The sequence below is a fragment of the Sander lucioperca genome, chromosome 8 (genome assembly GCF_008315115.2).
Source record: "Sander lucioperca isolate FBNREF2018 chromosome 8, SLUC_FBN_1.2, whole genome shotgun sequence".
NCBI lineage: Eukaryota > Metazoa > Chordata > Actinopteri > Perciformes > Percidae > Sander > Sander lucioperca.
The window spans coordinates 27,653,705-27,672,030 of record NC_050180.1 but is presented as its reverse complement, the minus strand read 5'-3'; the positions used below and the strand labels follow the sequence as shown (position 1 = coordinate 27,672,030).

Genomic DNA, 18,326 nt, shown 5'->3' with positions numbered 1-18,326 from the left:
CTTTGTCTACAGTTTTTTTTTTTTTTTTTTACAGAAAGCAGATTCAATGTTAGATATTATTATAGATGTAAAAAATGTTGTAAATAACGTTGGATTGAAATTTCAGAGCAAAATACCGAACTTCAGTTGTTGTCTAATCAAACAAAGATAACTGTGGCTGTATAACGTGTCAAGTAAGGCTGTATCATATGAAATAAGCTCTAAGGCTGGCTGCACACTGGCTGCGTGGCGTGAGCGTGTCAGCTTCGTGGCGTGTCCGTTTATATTTCGGCTCTCATGTTAACAGGTTAGAGCTTACACACTGCCTGCGTGGCACACACGTCTCAGGCGCGTCTCGAGCCGTGGCGAAAACACGTGCATGCTAGAAATAGAACCGACGCCTATTTTTCACATGACACGCAAGCATGTTGGAAGCGTTTCCAGGCAAAATAAAATAGGAAAAGATGTTTATATGTCATTTTGACACAAATACATATTAATAAATGACATGTTGATGTTTGAAAGTCTCTAGGCTTTGATATAAATGCAGATATAAATGTAATAAAAAAAAACTGTCAATACAGAACGAAATATTCTGTAGCCTATTTTGCTGTCAATACTGCTGACGTTGTCTTTGCTGTAATCAAATCAGTCTGTATTTAACATGGTATTTCATTTTATCAATGGGAAACATACATGTGTACAGACAAGGCTAGCAGCAGCAGTGCCGCGTCAGACATGTTTCTGGTGTGTAAAGACAAAAAATCCACGCAGCTGACACGCAACAGAAACGCCACGCTCACGCCACGGAGGCAGTGTGTAGTCAGCCTAAGAACCAGTGGTGGTTTGTGATGACACCCCGACTTCAGTCAATGTGGCCTTAGTTTGTCATGGACATTCCAGGTGTTAGAACATTGTTGTCTTTTACACATGCAGGTCAGTTGAAAAAGGTGATTTGATCATGTCTATTAATTATTGGCCACCATGAAAAATATAATGACATAATTGGATGTTTGTGGTAAATCAGTATTGAGCAGCACAGCCTTAGTCAAGGACAAATGTAATAATCCCTACCGGTGTTTATGAAAAACATGTGATCACATGCCTGCGAAAGCAACTAATGTCCTTGTTGTTGTTTGTCTTATCTTTGGCACAGCATCGTCCTCTAAAAGTAAGCCATCTGCATGCACCACTGCTGAGATTTCAAGGACTTCACAAACATCAATCAAGACACCAACCTCAATGTCACAAAAGCCCAAATGCCCTCCCAATGTCCATAAATCAAAACATGACTGTGGATCAATACAATTGTTGTCCTCCCCCTCCCTAGCACATTCCCAAACTGAGATCCCTGTCCCGTATCCACCTGATGTTTCTCATTTGGCTAGTACCAGACCTCCAATTCCAGAAGAGCATTTCTCCCCTTCTCCATCGATATCCTTCTCCCTTAGGTCTACCTTCACAGTCTCACCATCAAGCTCCACTGAGTCAGCCTTATTGCCCAATGTTTACCAATCAACCCCATTACAAAAAGGCTCAGACTCATCTCTATTACCAGAACAACCCCAATCTCCCCAGTTATTCCCAGAACCAATCTCATCACTGAAGCCTTCCCAATCACCCCCAAGCAATCTGGAGTCCCCAAGGCAATCCAAACATTCCTGCTGTGACACAGAGTCTCTCCTATCAGAGAAGCATCTCCAGCTGCCTCTGTCACCTGTATCTTCCAGTCCAAACCCACCACCAAAACCATTGGAACCAAGTCCACCTGTAAAAACCCTATCCAGTTCATCTCTATTTAACAAGTCCCCTCCAGATGCATATTCTAGTCATGGGTCAACTCTAAAAACAGAGGATTCTTCCATTTTTATGGCCTCTACCCCCATCTCTGGTGAACATGAATCAACTCAGGATATGCAGTGTATCCCATCACTTCCATCACATTTCTTAGATGTCATCAAGTATCCCCCTTTAGCTGTGAAAATGGAAGAGAACGAGGAGCTATCCACGGGTAAGTGAATTGCAATAAAGACCTCTCTTTGTATATTTGTGTGTGCATTCATAGTGTTGAGATGGTGACGAGCACCAATTTTAACTTTTTTTGATCATGAAATGGTTGCTAATGGTTAATAAGTTTACAAATGATAGTAACTATTTTACTATGTATCATGACGACTGATAGGACCAAATTGGACCTGTTCTGTTCCAGTCTGGGTCATCTGGTGTTGACAGTTAGCAGATAAAATCATATAGTGTGTGATACGTAAAGATTCTAATCTTGAGTCTTCAGTCACTGCAAGTAGTTCTTAAAAAGATATTTTAAAATATGTTTGATATTTGTTTTGACATCTGCGGCGGTATTTCGCTCAAGGAGAAATAATACCAGTCTGCGCCTCTCCATCCAGGATCTCACCCAACTGCTGCACTTTTTCCTTCCTTTTAGCCTTTACAGCACAAATTGCACTGCATATAAACAAGCTGCTGGAAGCCGTCTATGTTTGTTTTGGTACAGTAAGACGCTGCAATTGGTGTTCTCACACATTCACGGGGTCGTCTACCGCCAGAACTCCAGTCATCCTTAACCAGTCTTACATGCAGTCTGGTTTTTGTTCTTGTTATGGTTGTTTCACCATACTTAAGCTCCTTAACTGTTTGATACACCACTACTTTGTCATACTGTAGTAATGTGATTTGGACTTCAGCGTCTGTACTTGGACTTCGGGTACCGACAAAGCTACTCACTATTTTCATGAATAACAACACATAAAATCAGAATTCAGTCCTCCTACATTCATGTCAATACCAGTGACACAGTTCCTTGCTCAGTTGGTCCCTTGGTTGGTTCCTCATTCCTCATTATTCCAAAAACATTTGCCAATTTACACTTCATATAATTAACAGCTCCAACTAAGATCATGTAATTGGGAAAGAACATCTCTACCTCTAATCTCATGACATAGATCTTATAGAAGTAGGGTTTTTGTATAATTTCACCTTCTACTCTATGAGTCATTAGTGAATATGAAAAACTCTAGCAACTTGTATTATCGAGAACAACTTTATTGTCAAGGCCTCCTTTTTGGCTGGACTTTATCACTGAAAGTCTTAGAAAAACAAAAACTAGAGGTAATGCTTAAATACAGTTCTTGATCAACCTGCTGAAGGCCACAACTACTTGGGTCCAAAGGCAGACAAGCAGCATGATAATAGACTCAAATGTTTTGGATTTCAGAATTCATGTGCTCCTCTATGGTACTAGAAGTGCTGCTAGAATTTTGACCTTCATCGCTCTTGTTGTCACATGTTACAAAGCCACCCACACTATTCTCAAATGTTTTACAGTGACTCAGCTTTTTTGTATTAATATTTGTCCTCATGTCTGTTTTTTCTGTGTGTATTCTTTACCAGTTAGACTCTCTTACCAGGGTGATCTCCAAAGAGGCATGCATGAAATTCTAAGTAGCCAGGTTAAAAAAATGGTTAAAACAGTTTTAAACCAATACATGCTGTACTGTGGCTAAATCTTGCAACTAAAGGCAAATGTGTTATATACCCATCCACCCAAATGTCCTTACTTTCCACTGCACTACTACTATTTGTAGTATGCCTCCATCATGCAGTCTATTTGTAGTTGTATCTCATACATTGATTTGATACATTTTGCATTTTAAGGCAGTATTATTTGGTGAGATTTCCAGAGACCAATCATTTATGGGGAACAAGATTTGGGTTACAAAAGAAAGAAAAGAAAGAAATAAATATTCCTAGTTATGGGTGGAGAAGCACAGGTCTTTGCAGTAAAGTGATTCCTGATAGAACACTTTGTCATGCTACATTTTGCCTCAATACAATTCTCAATTGGCAGGCAGTTTATATGAATGAAATGCTTGTGGATCTCAATAATGGCTTCCTTTTATAACACTGAGCTGGTCAAAGACAATTTAGATCCAACCATAAAAAGTGTTCTTTAGGTTTTAAGTACCTGACATGATGCTACAGCATACATGGAGGTAATTACACTGTAAAGAATGGCCCTGAATTCCCCTTAGTATACAGCACACACATTAGGATTCAGTGATCCAGATACACACTTATTTCTCTTACTGTACATGCAGGTGTACACACGCACACACATTCACTCTAGAATACTAGATACACATGTAAAAGTGTTTTTTACTGAATTGCTGAAGTACGCTGTATGAGTGTCTGTTTGTGTGCACATTCCGAAGTGATGCATGGGTTTGGTTTGCTGAGGGCAATTTTCTTTTTCAAAAAAACATCTGGGAATATTTTTTTATATGTCTCTTTAGAATTAAAAATGTGTGCTAAAATCTGGCCTTTAAATAGATAATCTTTTGCTTCTACGTTTTCTCAGTCACACTTCACACTTCAGCTCTGTGTTTTCCTTCTTCCTTTGCATCCTTCTAACCCTTCACTTCCTACAGCTGGAACTGAAAGCCTGCTGTAGAGCTTGATGCACATGATACGATGTCAGGGACATTAGATTCACTTTTTTCATTTTTCATTGGATTTTAGAGATGAAAACCATGCTTCAGTGATTCAAAGCATAATACATTAAGGACAGTCAATGTGTTGATACTATTTACCTTGAAAGTCACGTTGTTTTTATAGATATAATTCTTTTTCTTTTTAGATTATATATGTTGAATGTTTTTTTTTTTTTTTTTTTTTTTTTTAATGAAGACAGTAGTGATGAAATGTCCAGTGATAGCCTGGGTCTGGCTCCACATGAGGAAGACTCTTCAGATGAAGAAGCACAGATGCATGGACGTTTTACGGGAGGGAGATCCAGAGAAGAGGAGCAAGGGAATCCTGCCATATCTCATACAGAAGATCCCTTTGTTCCTGCAGATGCAGACAGAGAAAAGGATTTGCAGACTGATGAGCAAGAACAGCTGTCAGAACCATCCATGGTAACATGTTTCTATATTCCCACATGCTTTTTGCTTCTTGCAGGAAGAACCTTGGGCTAGAGAGCTGTAATAGCACTGTTTTCTGGAGAGCACAAGGCATATTATTATTTCACAGGGCTCAAATTTATAACAATCACACATCAATACAAAAGAGATTTCACTTTATACCAGTGCTACTAACATAAGCCTACTACATTTAATCCATTATTTAGTCCATTTGCAGCCATTGCCTACCACTTTCAAAAGAAGATGCCAAAGGAAAATAGCAGTTAGGTGAAATATTAGAAAGCATGAAATCATTGTTCCTGTGTGACTTGTTCAAAGTGTCCAGGAATATGACACCAACTCAATACTTTTGATAAGATTCAATTCAATTTAATTCAATGTATAGTGTCAAATCATAACAGAAGTTATCTCAGGACACTTTTACAGTTAGAGTAGGTCTAGACCCAACAATTCCCCCCAAGATCATGCATTTCCAGGAAAAACTTACTTTTAACGGGCAGAAACCTCGGGCAGATGACTCTCAACCTCGAGCGATTGGGGGAGAGGCAGAGAGAGAAAGAGAGAGATACAGAAATATGACTCATAATAATTATATCAAAAGACATCACACTCACAGCCACCCTTGTTTTTAATGCAGAGGTCACTAATACAACACATTTTATAGGCACACACAATTTGTGATTGCATAAAAATGGAATGCCTTGTAGAATTAAATGAGGGCTGAAGAAAAGTAATTGATTTGATAATGTTTTTTTTAATGGATATGACATATTTCAAACATTCGATTGCTAACAAATGAATGAAATAATGACCGAATAGGCCGTAATAGTTATGTGCCAATATGTTAAAGTTTGGGTAATAAAATGAATGAATGTGCCATCCTTAAAAGTTTTAGAGAACCACATCATTACATTAGACATAATCGCTCCATAGAATTAGAAGACTTAAGCGAACATAAAGTTAGTTTCTTATTGTAGCTGACCTGATCTATTAGATAACATTAGAATCACACTAATTACTTTACATTATTCATCTATAGCTCGGAGACACCCAAGGCAGGGGTGTTAAAGGTGCACATCATTGAGGGAAGAAAAGAGAAACAGAGTGGATTAAAAAGACACTGCTTGAATGGTCCCAAATGACCTTACAGCCATTAAATGCTTTGAATCCGTTATACTGTGACAGGGGAATGAAAGAAAATAAGGGGGGGAGGGGGTAGTGCTTTATTAAAAAGCTGGAGAAAAATGAGGTTCATGATTGTGAAGATAGTGGTAATCTGTGGCCTCTGGACCTGAATCAAACTGTCCTAAAAATGATTAGATAGTAATTTTTTTTCAGCTCTCTCTCTTCTCTCTTTAGACCCGAGCTCTCCTCTCTTGTCCTCCATGTAATCCTTATACTTCCTCTCCCTCGCTTTCTTTTGTTCCATCGCTTCTTTTCTGTCTATTCTCTTTCCCATTTTCTTCTACCATTTCTCCTTCTTGTTTTACCTTTATGCTATAGTTCAGGCAGCTAGTCAACTGCTACATCCTTTTTGTTATGATGAGACATTGGTCTGCACAAACACAACTCCAATTTGTCCTGCTACACAGTCCCATTGTGTTAGGTCTCTTGCCATTTCATTGTTATGCCTCTCTTCTTTTGTTTGTCCTGTCTTCACCTTGTCATTCTCCATCCTTGCTGCTTCCTCTTTCTTAGCAACACTATTCCTACAAGCCTTGCTTCCTATTTTTTTTCCAGGCCCGTCTGCAGTGTCTTGCAATGCTATGGCTAGCATGCTAATGCAGCACATCTAATCTTAACTAAACAGAGCTTCTGCATTTTACCCTGTCTCACAGGAGGACACTAGCACAGGAAGAACAGCTAACCCACCACGTTGTGAGATGCTCTCACCAGCTCCAGGGGTTAATTAAAAATCAATTCATCAGGTGGAAACAAAGGAAACAGGAGGAGAGGGGGATAATCTCCAGTGAAAGACACCAGCTTATTAATATGCATTCACACAGTAGAAAATGGAAAAAACACAAATTTTAATACACTTACCTGTCTTAATAAAAGTTAAATTGATATTGAATTTCAGTTTGTCCTTTGAACTGATTGCGTTAGAATAGAAAATGAACTCAAGACAAAACTAATAATACCTTATTCCCCTGTACTCTCTTCACTCTATTCCCATGTCCCCCACTGTACGCCTCCTTCCTGTCCCCTCCTCGACTCCCTCCATAATCTATTTCTTTGTGTGTCATCTCTCTATTTCATCCTCACATGATCCGTCTTTCTGCCTCACTCCTTCCACACGTTTCCTTTTATACTACTTACCCACTCCCTCCCTCCTTCCTTCCTTCCTTCCTTCCATCCCTCCTTCTCCTGCGTTTTTCCATCTGTTTCCATATCCCCCTAGGTGATGCACAACCAGAGTTCTGGGTCTAGATCAGAGCAGTTTTGTGATCTGGATGGGTTCCCGCCTCAGGGTTTGGACATGAATTCTGGTCACTCCGAAACACCAAAGCACACATGCTGTGACCCGCTGCACACCTGCCAAACTTCACTGCAGGATTCAGACCCAACAGGTAGGTTAAAGAAGGGATGTCTTCTTAGGTGTACGTGTGCATGAATTTTTATGCTCCTATTGTATTGAGATTTTGTTCTTTAAACTGTTAAACATGTTTTCCTATGAACTACATTGGAAATTGCCGTTGCTGTTTTTTTTTTTTTTTTTGCTTCAAGAGATTAGATTGTGAAGATTACCTCTGTGTCCAATTTGAAAAAAATTTCAAAGATACTTTCTAAAAGAAAAGTATCTCCTCTGAGATACTTTCCAATTTGCAAGCGTTATTCATATCACAAAGGCCTCATAATAGGATTTAGAACAAATATGTAAAAACGTAGAGCTTACATGAGAAATGAAAATGAGTTTTAAACCCAGAGGAGCGCTGGCTGCTTGGTGGAAAACGAGAGATGGGGGACAACACCGATAATTTACTAGTGGTGGGTCCAATGGGAGCTTTCCTGAGATGCCTTTTTTATTTTGTGTGTGCATGTGTGTATGGCCTTGCCTGCACTTGTGTCTAAGCCTGTGTGCCTAGTGCCTCCGTTTTCTTAAACTATAGGTGAACACAGTTTACCCGAGACTTGTGAAAGTCCACATTTCATCACAAACACATACTCGCAAACAAACACAGCCTTTTCTTCTTGTTTCTTTTTACTAGCTGAAAAGTGAAGATAGTAATGGCTGTGTCCTTCACATGGCACTCAACGTTTACTTTGACTTTACCTTTGAGAGGAATTGTTAAAAGGCATATGTCTTTATTATAAACACATTGTCAAATCAGCCTTTAGTGCTAGAAAATGCTTGTATTCCATTATTACCTATCACTAGGCTTTGCCTGCAAGAGAATTCTTCCATGGCATAGATTGTTTTTCCTCCTCATTTCTTTCCTTGCCAAGTTTCACCTTGAAAAACCAGAGAAATTCTGCTGTAACAAGAGGTTTTTATTATTTTTTTATTCTGACATTAACTGTGTCTGGTAGACCATGCTGTCGCCATCGAGGTAAGTATCCCCAATGTATAGGAAAGATTTCCAATTTGAAAACACAGCATGGGTGTTGAAAATGATTATATTTTTAACACTAATAATTTGTAAACTGGCCATGTCTATCAGGTGCTCAGACTGTTCAACAAGGCTGATGGAAGTCTAGCATTCACCTCCAAATTGCATTAGAGTTCAAATAATAATATTTGGATCGAATCAGACGCTATAATTTATCGTGGTGCTCATTACACCTTGTAATCTTGTCCAAGGCTGTTGAATTACGTATATTTCAAACAGAGGTTGCTGTTTTGATCCAGCAAGCAATTGTAATTCATACATCACTTGCTTAAGTAAATCGTTTCGGCCCAAAATAATCCCATCAACCTTTTCCTTCATCAAGTCTTGAAGCCCAGCTTTTCACTGTTTCATTGTCAAGTTAAATGAATGAGGTTGACAGTGAGAGACTCCCACAAGGGCAGCACTACCATCCTTGCACCACGCAGCTAGCCGCTCGTCAAACCCTGCACTGTCTCTGCCACCATCGTTAAAGCTCCAAAGTTAATGAGAGAGAAAGGTTAGAGAGGAGGAATATCACCTTGCGAACACTCCGCACTCATTTATGTCCCTCCATCTGTCTCCTCTATTTTACTCTTTTTTTCCAGGCAGGGCTGAGATCCAACAGGTTTTATGTCTCCTGCTTTACCTTTCCACCTCTCTGTCCTTTCTGCTCTTACTCCCTTTCACCCGGTCAGTCAGAAAATGAGGTTGTTAGTGTGCAGTTTCTGTCTCGTGTGCATCCAAAGAGAGAGAGACAGGCAGATGGATAGACAGGCAGGACAGTGACCAAACGTCCATAGAGGGAGAGAGAGAAGAGATACATGCAGCTGTATTGAGAAATTAGCAGTAAGAGCAGATAAACAGGTAGACAGACAAGCAGAAATCAAAGTCCAGCAGACAAATGGATGGAGAAACAGGCAGACCGACTGAATTCTAGCAGTGTCTTTCCATGCATTTCTGAGTGATTTTTGTACTTCAACCCTCTCCGTTTTCTTTTTGTGAGTTTAGAAGCTGGCTGTCTGACTCAGACAGACTAGTTTTAGTCTACTAGATTTAGACTAGTTAGTAGATTCTTCATCCAGTCAATACTGTTAATTGATTGGCTAACCACTGCAGAGAAAGAAGAAAACAGCAGTAATTGCATTGCAGCTGCCATGAATGGCTGAACAGGCTTGTTAAGCAATATTGGTTTGGTATAGATGTTGCTGCTGAATAGAATGGATTATTGTATCAAATGTAATTGACTAAATTCGCTTGAATTCATTTATATATTTATTATTAGGCTAATAGATTATTTGTAAATTGGGAACCTCCTCATAACCATGGCTTCTTTTTTTATTGCTCTCACTGTATATTAAATGGATATGTTGTGATTTTCCACTCCTAGTATACATACTAGTAATTTGTCCTATTTTGACTTTTTAAATTCATAAACAACCATGGAAAGGAATAACTGTATTCTATAGTTCACACAGCTGCTTTATATTCTGCGTATCATCGCACTGTCAGCCAACAAAACGTTACTCCATGAAATGGATCTAAACAAAATCACACACTGTTGGAGTTAGATAGCAAATCAAATGCATTGCTATTTCCATTTGCTAGCCATACGGCCTACTGATAGCAGTGTGGCGTTGCATGATCTGTGTCCTCTGAATTTACTTATCTTGTATCCAGATATACCACATGTTTTCAGAGCATGTTAAGGGCAATACAAGAATGTGTTAGTGGATAGAGTGATGGAATGCTTTTAAAACAGGGTCAGCAGAGAACTTTATGGGATGTAAAAAAGTACTCTGCAAATATTGACATCCGCCTGTATACAATATTTCCGTTAAATCAATGTAATGTTTTGACAGTAGGCATTATTTACATGTATGTTCTATTTTAGGGTCAGAGGGTTATAGGCCATGCAGCACCCTTACTACCGACAGTGAGGAACACCTGGTTTTTAGAGTGATGGACAACTACCTGCAGCTAACTGGAAGTCACTTTCACTCAACCAGACCCTCCAAGAGAGGAGAAATATCAGCAAATAAACTAGGAACATCTGGTAAGTGTATTTGTGTGTGTGCTTGAATACACGCTTGTGTGCTTTTTGTCTGTGTCAACACTATCAAGCTCGCTGAGCTCTACTTCTTCAGAACTCCTTGTCATACAATCAATACACCTAATTTCTGCATATAGCCACACTTTCTTGGTATGCAAGTTGTTTAAAGAGATTATACTGTATCACTCTCAAACACAGGCACACGCGTCATATACACACCTACTTTAAAGACACACACATGGAGGATTGGGAGTCGGTCCAGGAATGTGTCCTCTCATCACTTCCCTTGCTCAGATCCCAGAAACACTGCAGTAATCCGTTTCTGCCGATACAACACACTCACACACACACACACACACACACACACACACATACATAGACACCTGAGAGACAAGACGATGATCTGTTTTACTATGGGCAGCTGTGGCTCAGATGGTAGAGAGGTCGTCTACCAATCAGAAGGTCACTGGTTTCGATCCCTGGCCCTGCAGTCCCATGTTGGTCAAGACAACTGGACCTGCAACTGCCTTCATTGGTGTTTGAATGTGCATGAATGGTTATCCGATGAGCCTCGGGCCACTGAATGTGTCTGTGAATGGTACCTGTACTATGTAGTGTGAGTAGTCGTTAAGACTAGAAAAGCGCTATATAAATACAGTCCATTTACTCTGTGATACTCCAATACCTCCCGCTGCGCATCTGTTCCCAGAATTCCCTTCCTCTTTCCCTCCTTACTCATTGTTTATATCAACCATTTCATTCATGCTGTCTTTAGTTTTTTTCATGAATCTTACTAATTCCATTTCATTCTTCCTTAAACTTTTACGCATTAATGGAATTTTTTTTAATCATTTTTGTGTTTTACTCCTCTCCTTTATTCATTCGTGCTTTTACACCCAAAGCAAATAGTTTAAAGCACTGAGACCCACATTGTACTCACTTGACTTAAGGTGTAGTTAAGTTGAATACTTTGAAAGGAGGTCCACACTTGTAAAACCTCTCAAGAGCCAAAAGCCTTTTTTTCATACATTCAAGATATTTGATTACAGCATCAGAAGGACTCTTGGGTGCTCAACGTGTTTTCAATATTTTTAATTCCACAAGGGAACCTTAGCACAGACGTTTCGGCAAGTTGCCTCACTCAGTGTGCCTCATTGTGCTGTCTTGTCACTGTGTGTGCTGTCTGACTGTGCACTGAAGAAGGCTTCTCGCTGAAACATCTGCGCTTTATATATATATATATATATATATATATACAAGAAAGATTGAAATCTGACCTTCCTAAGGAACTTTAGAAGGAGGTAATTTAGAGATATCAGATTTTAATCTCACTCTCATTTACCCTGAATGCATTTTAAATCAGGCACAGAGCTTTATCAGTAACCAATATTTAAATCTATGTCCCATCTGCTTTGAAATTGAAGTAAATTGAGTCTACGGGTGTGTGCATGTGTGAGTGCACGTTAGCAGTACTGTACTGAATGCATCATTCCTCCCATGCTGCTTAGTTTGACAGTGCAGGTGGTTGTAAAGCACTAAGTGGAGGTTCTTTGCCAGTTGAAAGACAGAGCCAGGCACTGAGGGAGGGAGGGAGGGAGGGAGGGGTAAGGAGACAATGGAAGATTGAAAGAAGGAGCTGAAACTGGTTAAACAGCAGTGTGCCGCACACACACAAACACACATGCACATACACGCCCACACCATCATAGCTTCTCAATGGGGGCCTCGATGTAATTTACAGTGAGCAGGTGGGGATGGATGTTCAATCTGATTCAATTTGATGGGGCTCGTAGTGGAGTGCGATGAGACACCACTCATTCGACTGACTGTTGTGATAGTTTCTCTGTCTCTCACTTTCCCTGAATCCCAAGCTGCATACCCCTCCCTTCTTCCTCTACATCTCCTCTTATCGCTTTCACTGTCTGTAGCTGTTTTTGTATGTAACCCTGTCCTTATATCCATCGCTCCATCCATCCATCCTTCTGTGCATTGATACATTTATCCTTTCTTTTTTATTCAGGGTCAGGGTCTAGCCTGTCTGGCAAGTCCACACCAACTGTGTCTCGCCGTCCAAAGACAAACCCAAGCCCTCTCTCTTCACCTATCTCTCCCTCCCTCTCTCATTTCCCCTCTCCTCCCCTCTCCGCCTGCCTGTCCCATCCTACATTGGGCTCAGAATTTGGTCCAGAGTTTCGTCCCTTTTCCCGGGCAGCCCAGGAGATCATGGAGATTTGTAATGTGGACCAGACCGGCTGTGAGGACCCTGACCTGGACACTGACACGACTGCACACGCACTCCACGGTCTGGAGCAGGAACTAAGACTCATGGCCAACGGTACGTACACACACATAAAGTACATTCACAAGTCATGTATGCAAACACACCATCATGTTATGGCTACCTATGATCAACATACAGTATTACTCTGTTTTTGATGTTTTATGATGATGATAATAATAATAACACAATAAAAAAGATATTGATGTTAATCACAATGATGTTTGTTGAATGACGAGTTATAATGGTGATGATGGTTATAAATTAAGGCCATATGCACTTACCTTCCTTAATATCTACCTCAGAAACAGGGAAGCAGGCTTCAGTATTTGGTACAGGAAACAGTGGAAGTCAAGATCAGCATGGAAATCATCCTTTCACACAGTGGGTAACATGCACACACAATCTAAACCCACTCCCACATAATACTTGTGGTTGCACACACAATGCACATAACCTCATCTCATTGGTAAACTCAAGTACATGGGCTGTATTTTTGTGTTGGCGAAGTGCAGGGAATGCAGCGAATTAGTATTTTCCTGGAATCCCAACTTTTATAGTGGTATTCCCAGAAACAAAAGAGTGTTAGCTTTAAGATCTCTATTTATTCGTGGATCATTACCATGGTTATGTTTATGTAGCAATATGAAGATTAAGCAACTATTTAATTCCCAGATTGTCAGCAATACTTTTTGCATGTAAAACAGTTAAATCTAACTAAAATAGGGCAGTGCCACTGGGTTCACAAAAATAGAGAGAATGTGTTATTGTTACAGAACCTGAGAAAGTCAATATATCGAGTTCCAGAACTTAAAAGTACCAGCTGCATCTTAGGCAGGTTTCCATTCCATTTTGAAAGGCAAATGTGCCTTTTTTTCTTTGTGATAATCTGAGTGTAGCCTCATGACTTCCTGTTTTCCTACTCTTGTCTGTGTCTTTTCACCATGATCGTCATGTAATCTATTACTTTCTCTCCCCCTACACTTCCCTACACTCCTTCGCCATTCCAATAGTCACGATGGGGGGTAATCCCTCTTTTTTTGTGCTCCATCAATTCCTCTCTCTGTCGGATATGTGGAGTGTGTAATGGATCGTTAGCCAGCAGAACGACTTTAGCTTTGACAGCATGTTGGATATCGGGCCTTAATGTGCTGCTTAATGTGTGTGTGTGTGTGTGTGTGTGTGTGTGTGTGTGTGTGTGTGTGTGTGTGTGTGCGCGTGTGCGTGCGTGCGTGCGTGCGTGCGTGCGTGCGTGCGTGCGTGCGTCAATGTATTTTTCTTGTATCTCCAAAACTGAGTGTGTGGGTGTGTGGGTGTGTGTGTCTGTGCGTTGTTAATGTTTCGTGTTTGTGTGTATGTGTGTGTGTAGTGGGCATAATCTGCGCTAGAGGCCTTGTGCTGAGCGGAGCACTGTGAATATCACATTGAGACGTGTAATAACCGGATTAACACATACTACACAAAGGGCTCCCAAAACAGCTCCTTACATCCTATAAACACACACGCACGCACGCACGTACACACACACACACACACACACACACACACACACACACACACACACACACACACACTCACGCACACATATACACAGATGCATTTAATCAGACTAGTTTGGCATAGCTGTACAGGTATCTTTTTTGTTTTTGTTCCAGCTTCATCCTCGTCATTATTGTCACATTTCCTCCCTCCCCCCAGGGTTTGGTCATTGGGACAATGTTCAGTTCATAAAATATTCAAAGCAAAGGGATTTTGAGATAAGAGTAACTTGCCATGCATTGAATTGTAGCACAACTTTAACATTATTTGCAATTGTCATTGAAATAGGGAAATACACATTCTATATCTTTGAAATGGATCCAGTCTTCTGTGCCAAATGTTTTGCTATCCCAGGTAAAACCCAAAACAAAAGTCTAAGTTGTATGTACATTTAGTCCTTTTCACTTTTTCTTTCTAATGCAGTTTGCAGTTTGCAATTTTACAGTACAATAACAAAAAGGTCTAACTCACAAACTGTAGCTTTAATTTACTAATATACTTCTAATATACTAATATATAGTTTACTGTACCATCCCCACCCTTTTGAATTGAATCCTCCTCTCAGCCACCAGGTACTCCCAGATGTTGAGTGGTGGCTGCAGTTGCATCGAAGAGGAGATTCCTAATAATAATGCATGATAATGGAGTTCTACTGTAGAGTGGTCTGCTGCCCATCATCATATAGAATAACAGTGTTATCAGGAAAACTTGAGTTAGTTGATAATTTATTCTTGTATAAAACCTATAAAATATACATTTATCAGTCCCTCCAGGATTTCACGATGTCGCAATCGCGCCAATTCACACAAATTCAAACAATCACCGTGAATTTGGTGCGACTCGCCTGAAGTTTATAAGTTTAGTAAGTTTATAACCTGAAGTTTCCCGTGACTTCAACCAATCCCAGCAGTCCCACGTGCCGTCAGTATGTGACTCTGAGAGCCAATGACCAAGTGGGAGTGAGAACGGCCACGAGTTGATCATTTCCTTGTTTCTGATGAAGACGAGACGTGTGTGACTGACTCGAACATCTCAAATTTACCAACAAAACGTACAGCGAAAGACCGTGCAAAACATTTCAGACCATCCTGCCAACCTGTATACATTTTAAACATTAATGTACGCTGTTACGTTTTTTCACTCTAAAGTCGCTGAAAGCTGCTGCTGTTTCAATCCTGTCGGCTCTCTGCAGTTGGCGGGGCTGCTGCTCAGTTCCCCCCGCGACTGACACGCACACACACACACACACACACACACACACAGACACACACAATCACACACGGCGGCTGCAGGAAAAACTGGAGATGAGACGTACAGGATGACCTAAATTGGGGACAGCTACGCTCATTATTGTAAGTGCAATGATAAGTTAAAGTCCAATAAGTAACGTTACTTTATCAAATCGTATGAATGTGTGTCCCAGGCCAGGTTAGGAAATGAACTAACAATGCAAAGATCTACAAGCCACTGGCACATATGTTCAGATTTGATTCATTCAATAAATTATTATTTTTTGTCTTAAATCCACCAGCCATTTTCATATTATACCAACATTTAGAGCATCCTGAGCCTTTTTGGTAAGGTTACTAGGAAATCTCAGCCCAGAGTAATTTTATTCTCCCCAAAACAAGTTTCCTTTTTATTTTTAAAGAACTATAAAAAAAAAATCACAACTTTTTTTGCAACTTTCACTGTCTCCCGCAACTTCATTGCAACAAACATACAAAAGACATCGCAACTTTTATCGCAACTTTTTACAAAAGCTCCCGCGAAATCAGGCATTTTGGGCCGCAACAATCTCAAAAAAAGACCGCAAAATCCTGGAGGGACTGATTTATTGTTGTGACTCTCCCAGTAATAGGACACTCTAAAGTACACCCACTCAACCTACAAGTCAATGCCGTGCTAGTATAGTATAACATTATTATTATAATATTAAGTGCAGTATGCGTGCATTCATTAATGTGTGTCTACTATGACCTAACCAATATTTACCTCATATCCAGAAAACTGTTCATCTTCCTTCTCTGACTCAGCTGCTTCCAGCTGTCTGGCTGTGCTGTAGTGTCGCCTCAGTTTATTGAGCCTTAGTCTTTGATCTAACCTTCAGTCACCTTGCACAGCAGTATCACATTAATACTTGGAAAATGGATGTGTTCTGAATTCTCTGATGTACAGTTTATACAGTAGAGTATATATAGTAATCTAACAAGAAGCTTTAGATTGGTTATAAAAAGCTCAAGTAAGACTATCTAAGATTGATTATACTTAGCTGAGAGACTCCAATGTATATTTACAATTTAATCTGCGTTTGCTTCCTTAGTAGTGTAATATCCTGAATGTATTTTTATGCATGTATATTGTATATATATATATACTGACATTTAGCATTGCACTCAGACCTCAACTGAACTTATTTTAAATACATTTAAAATATGAAAAGAATGCACAGAGTACACTCGACTTTCTGTAAAATAGGAATGTCATCTACTGTTACCTTGTTAGTGGTTACACTCAGGGCTAGCAAGGAAACAGGGCAAAATTTGTAGCGTGCAGGTACAAAATTGGCATGCGTTGGATTTTTTTACAATAGCTGTGGGTTATGGTACAAACAGTGAGTGGGAATGTTTACTTTTTGCAAGTAAATCTTAAAAGGCACAAGTTAGGTGTGGACTTAATCAAAGATTCAGCTGTCAACTAGCTCAGATAATAATTAACCTAATACCAATAAATACCAAGGAGGATCACTGCAGGTGGGCATTGTGTACTATATCACATTGATAAGCCTGCAGTCTTTATAGAATCCAAAGTTAATTTGGCCTTGTCATAGTCGGATGCAAATTGGGAGGGGCATCTCCTATATGTCTCAATAAAAATGTATACATGCTCCATTGGTGCAGTTCATTTTACCTCCTGAATGTGAGTGTTTTAAAATGGTCAGTGCCCTCTAATTTACAACATTTCTACTTCCTTCTTCCTGTTCTTTAGAGGCCGAGACATTTCACACAAAAATCTGTAGTATCAAACAACTTGGATTTGTAGGTGAATTCAATTATACATTCAGTATGCTGTCAAACCACAACCCTGGTGATGACGAATGCAGACAACACACAAACTGCACTTTTAGCTGGTGTACCCGTCTGAATACATCACATATGTTTTCTGGAGCAAAATCTGTGATGTCTGCATCTGAAACTAGTGACAAAAGTACCGAGTACATCTGTCCTTTAATCATAGAGAGGTATTCGAGTGCTGTCCATGTAGGATGTTCTGCCTTTGATTGGTGGATTTTGGTCTTGCAGGGGCAGAGCCAGCGAGCAACAAAAGGATGAGGAGGAGGAGGCTGCACAGAGAGACCAGCAGAGTGTCCTCTCTCTACCCTGAGATAGTCTCACACATGCACATTAACACACACACACACCTGCTTGTTAAATAAGGCAAAGGCATGCACATAGAGATACAAGTGACTAAAGTGAGCAAAAACACACAATGGATTACAATGGATGTTATTTAAATTGTGTTGACGTGGTGTAAAAGCTGGTGCCGATACCCCGAATATTAAATCTGCTGGGAACTCTTGTGCAAATAGATGAAAAGAAAAATGTATTGCTTTAAAAAAAATATATTGCTGGATATCTATTAAATGCTGTTTTAGTTTGAGTTATGATATATCTCTTTTTTTGTATGTGTCCATGTTTTCTGTGCACAATGTAAATGTTACGTTTAATTCTCAGCAGGAATCTGCTTGGATCCCTTTGATTGTGTGTCAATGTGTGTGTGTGTGTGTGTGTGTGTGTGTGTGTTTGTTAAGTGACAGACGTTGAGGGACAGTTTGCTGCTGTGCCAATTTTTCCAACAGGGATTGAACGCACTACATTTTTATCTGTTGTCATCAGTTTGTTTCTAAATAAGGTTAGGGTGGCACTGGATCAGGTCAGACTGTCTTCACA

At 39.9% G+C, this 18,326-nt stretch overlaps 1 protein-coding gene across 4 annotated transcripts in view; it reads left to right on the top strand.

Annotated features, from left to right (window-relative positions):
* zbbx (zinc finger, B-box domain containing) overlaps positions 1-18,003 on the top strand; it is a 58,484-nt gene extending 40,481 nt beyond the window's left edge. For 2 of the 4 annotated variants that reach the window (XM_031290886.2, XM_031290884.2), the window contains exons 15-22: positions 1,136-1,990; positions 4,684-4,913; positions 6,758-6,823; positions 7,321-7,489; positions 10,401-10,562; positions 12,580-12,894; positions 13,143-13,221; positions 17,679-18,003. In XM_031290886.2, the coding sequence (XP_031146746.1) occupies positions 1,136-1,990; positions 4,684-4,913; positions 6,758-6,823; positions 7,321-7,489; positions 10,401-10,562; positions 12,580-12,894; positions 13,143-13,221; positions 17,679-17,760 (1,958 nt within the window). In that variant the 3' untranslated portion in view covers positions 17,761-18,003. The remainder of the gene's footprint in view (positions 1-1,135; positions 1,991-4,683; positions 4,914-6,757; positions 6,824-7,320; positions 7,490-10,400; positions 10,563-12,579; positions 12,895-13,142; positions 13,222-17,678) is intronic. The other 2 variants (XM_031290887.2, XM_031290888.2) reach the window with 2 other exon arrangements.
* The last annotated feature ends 323 nt before the right edge of the window (positions 18,004-18,326 follow it).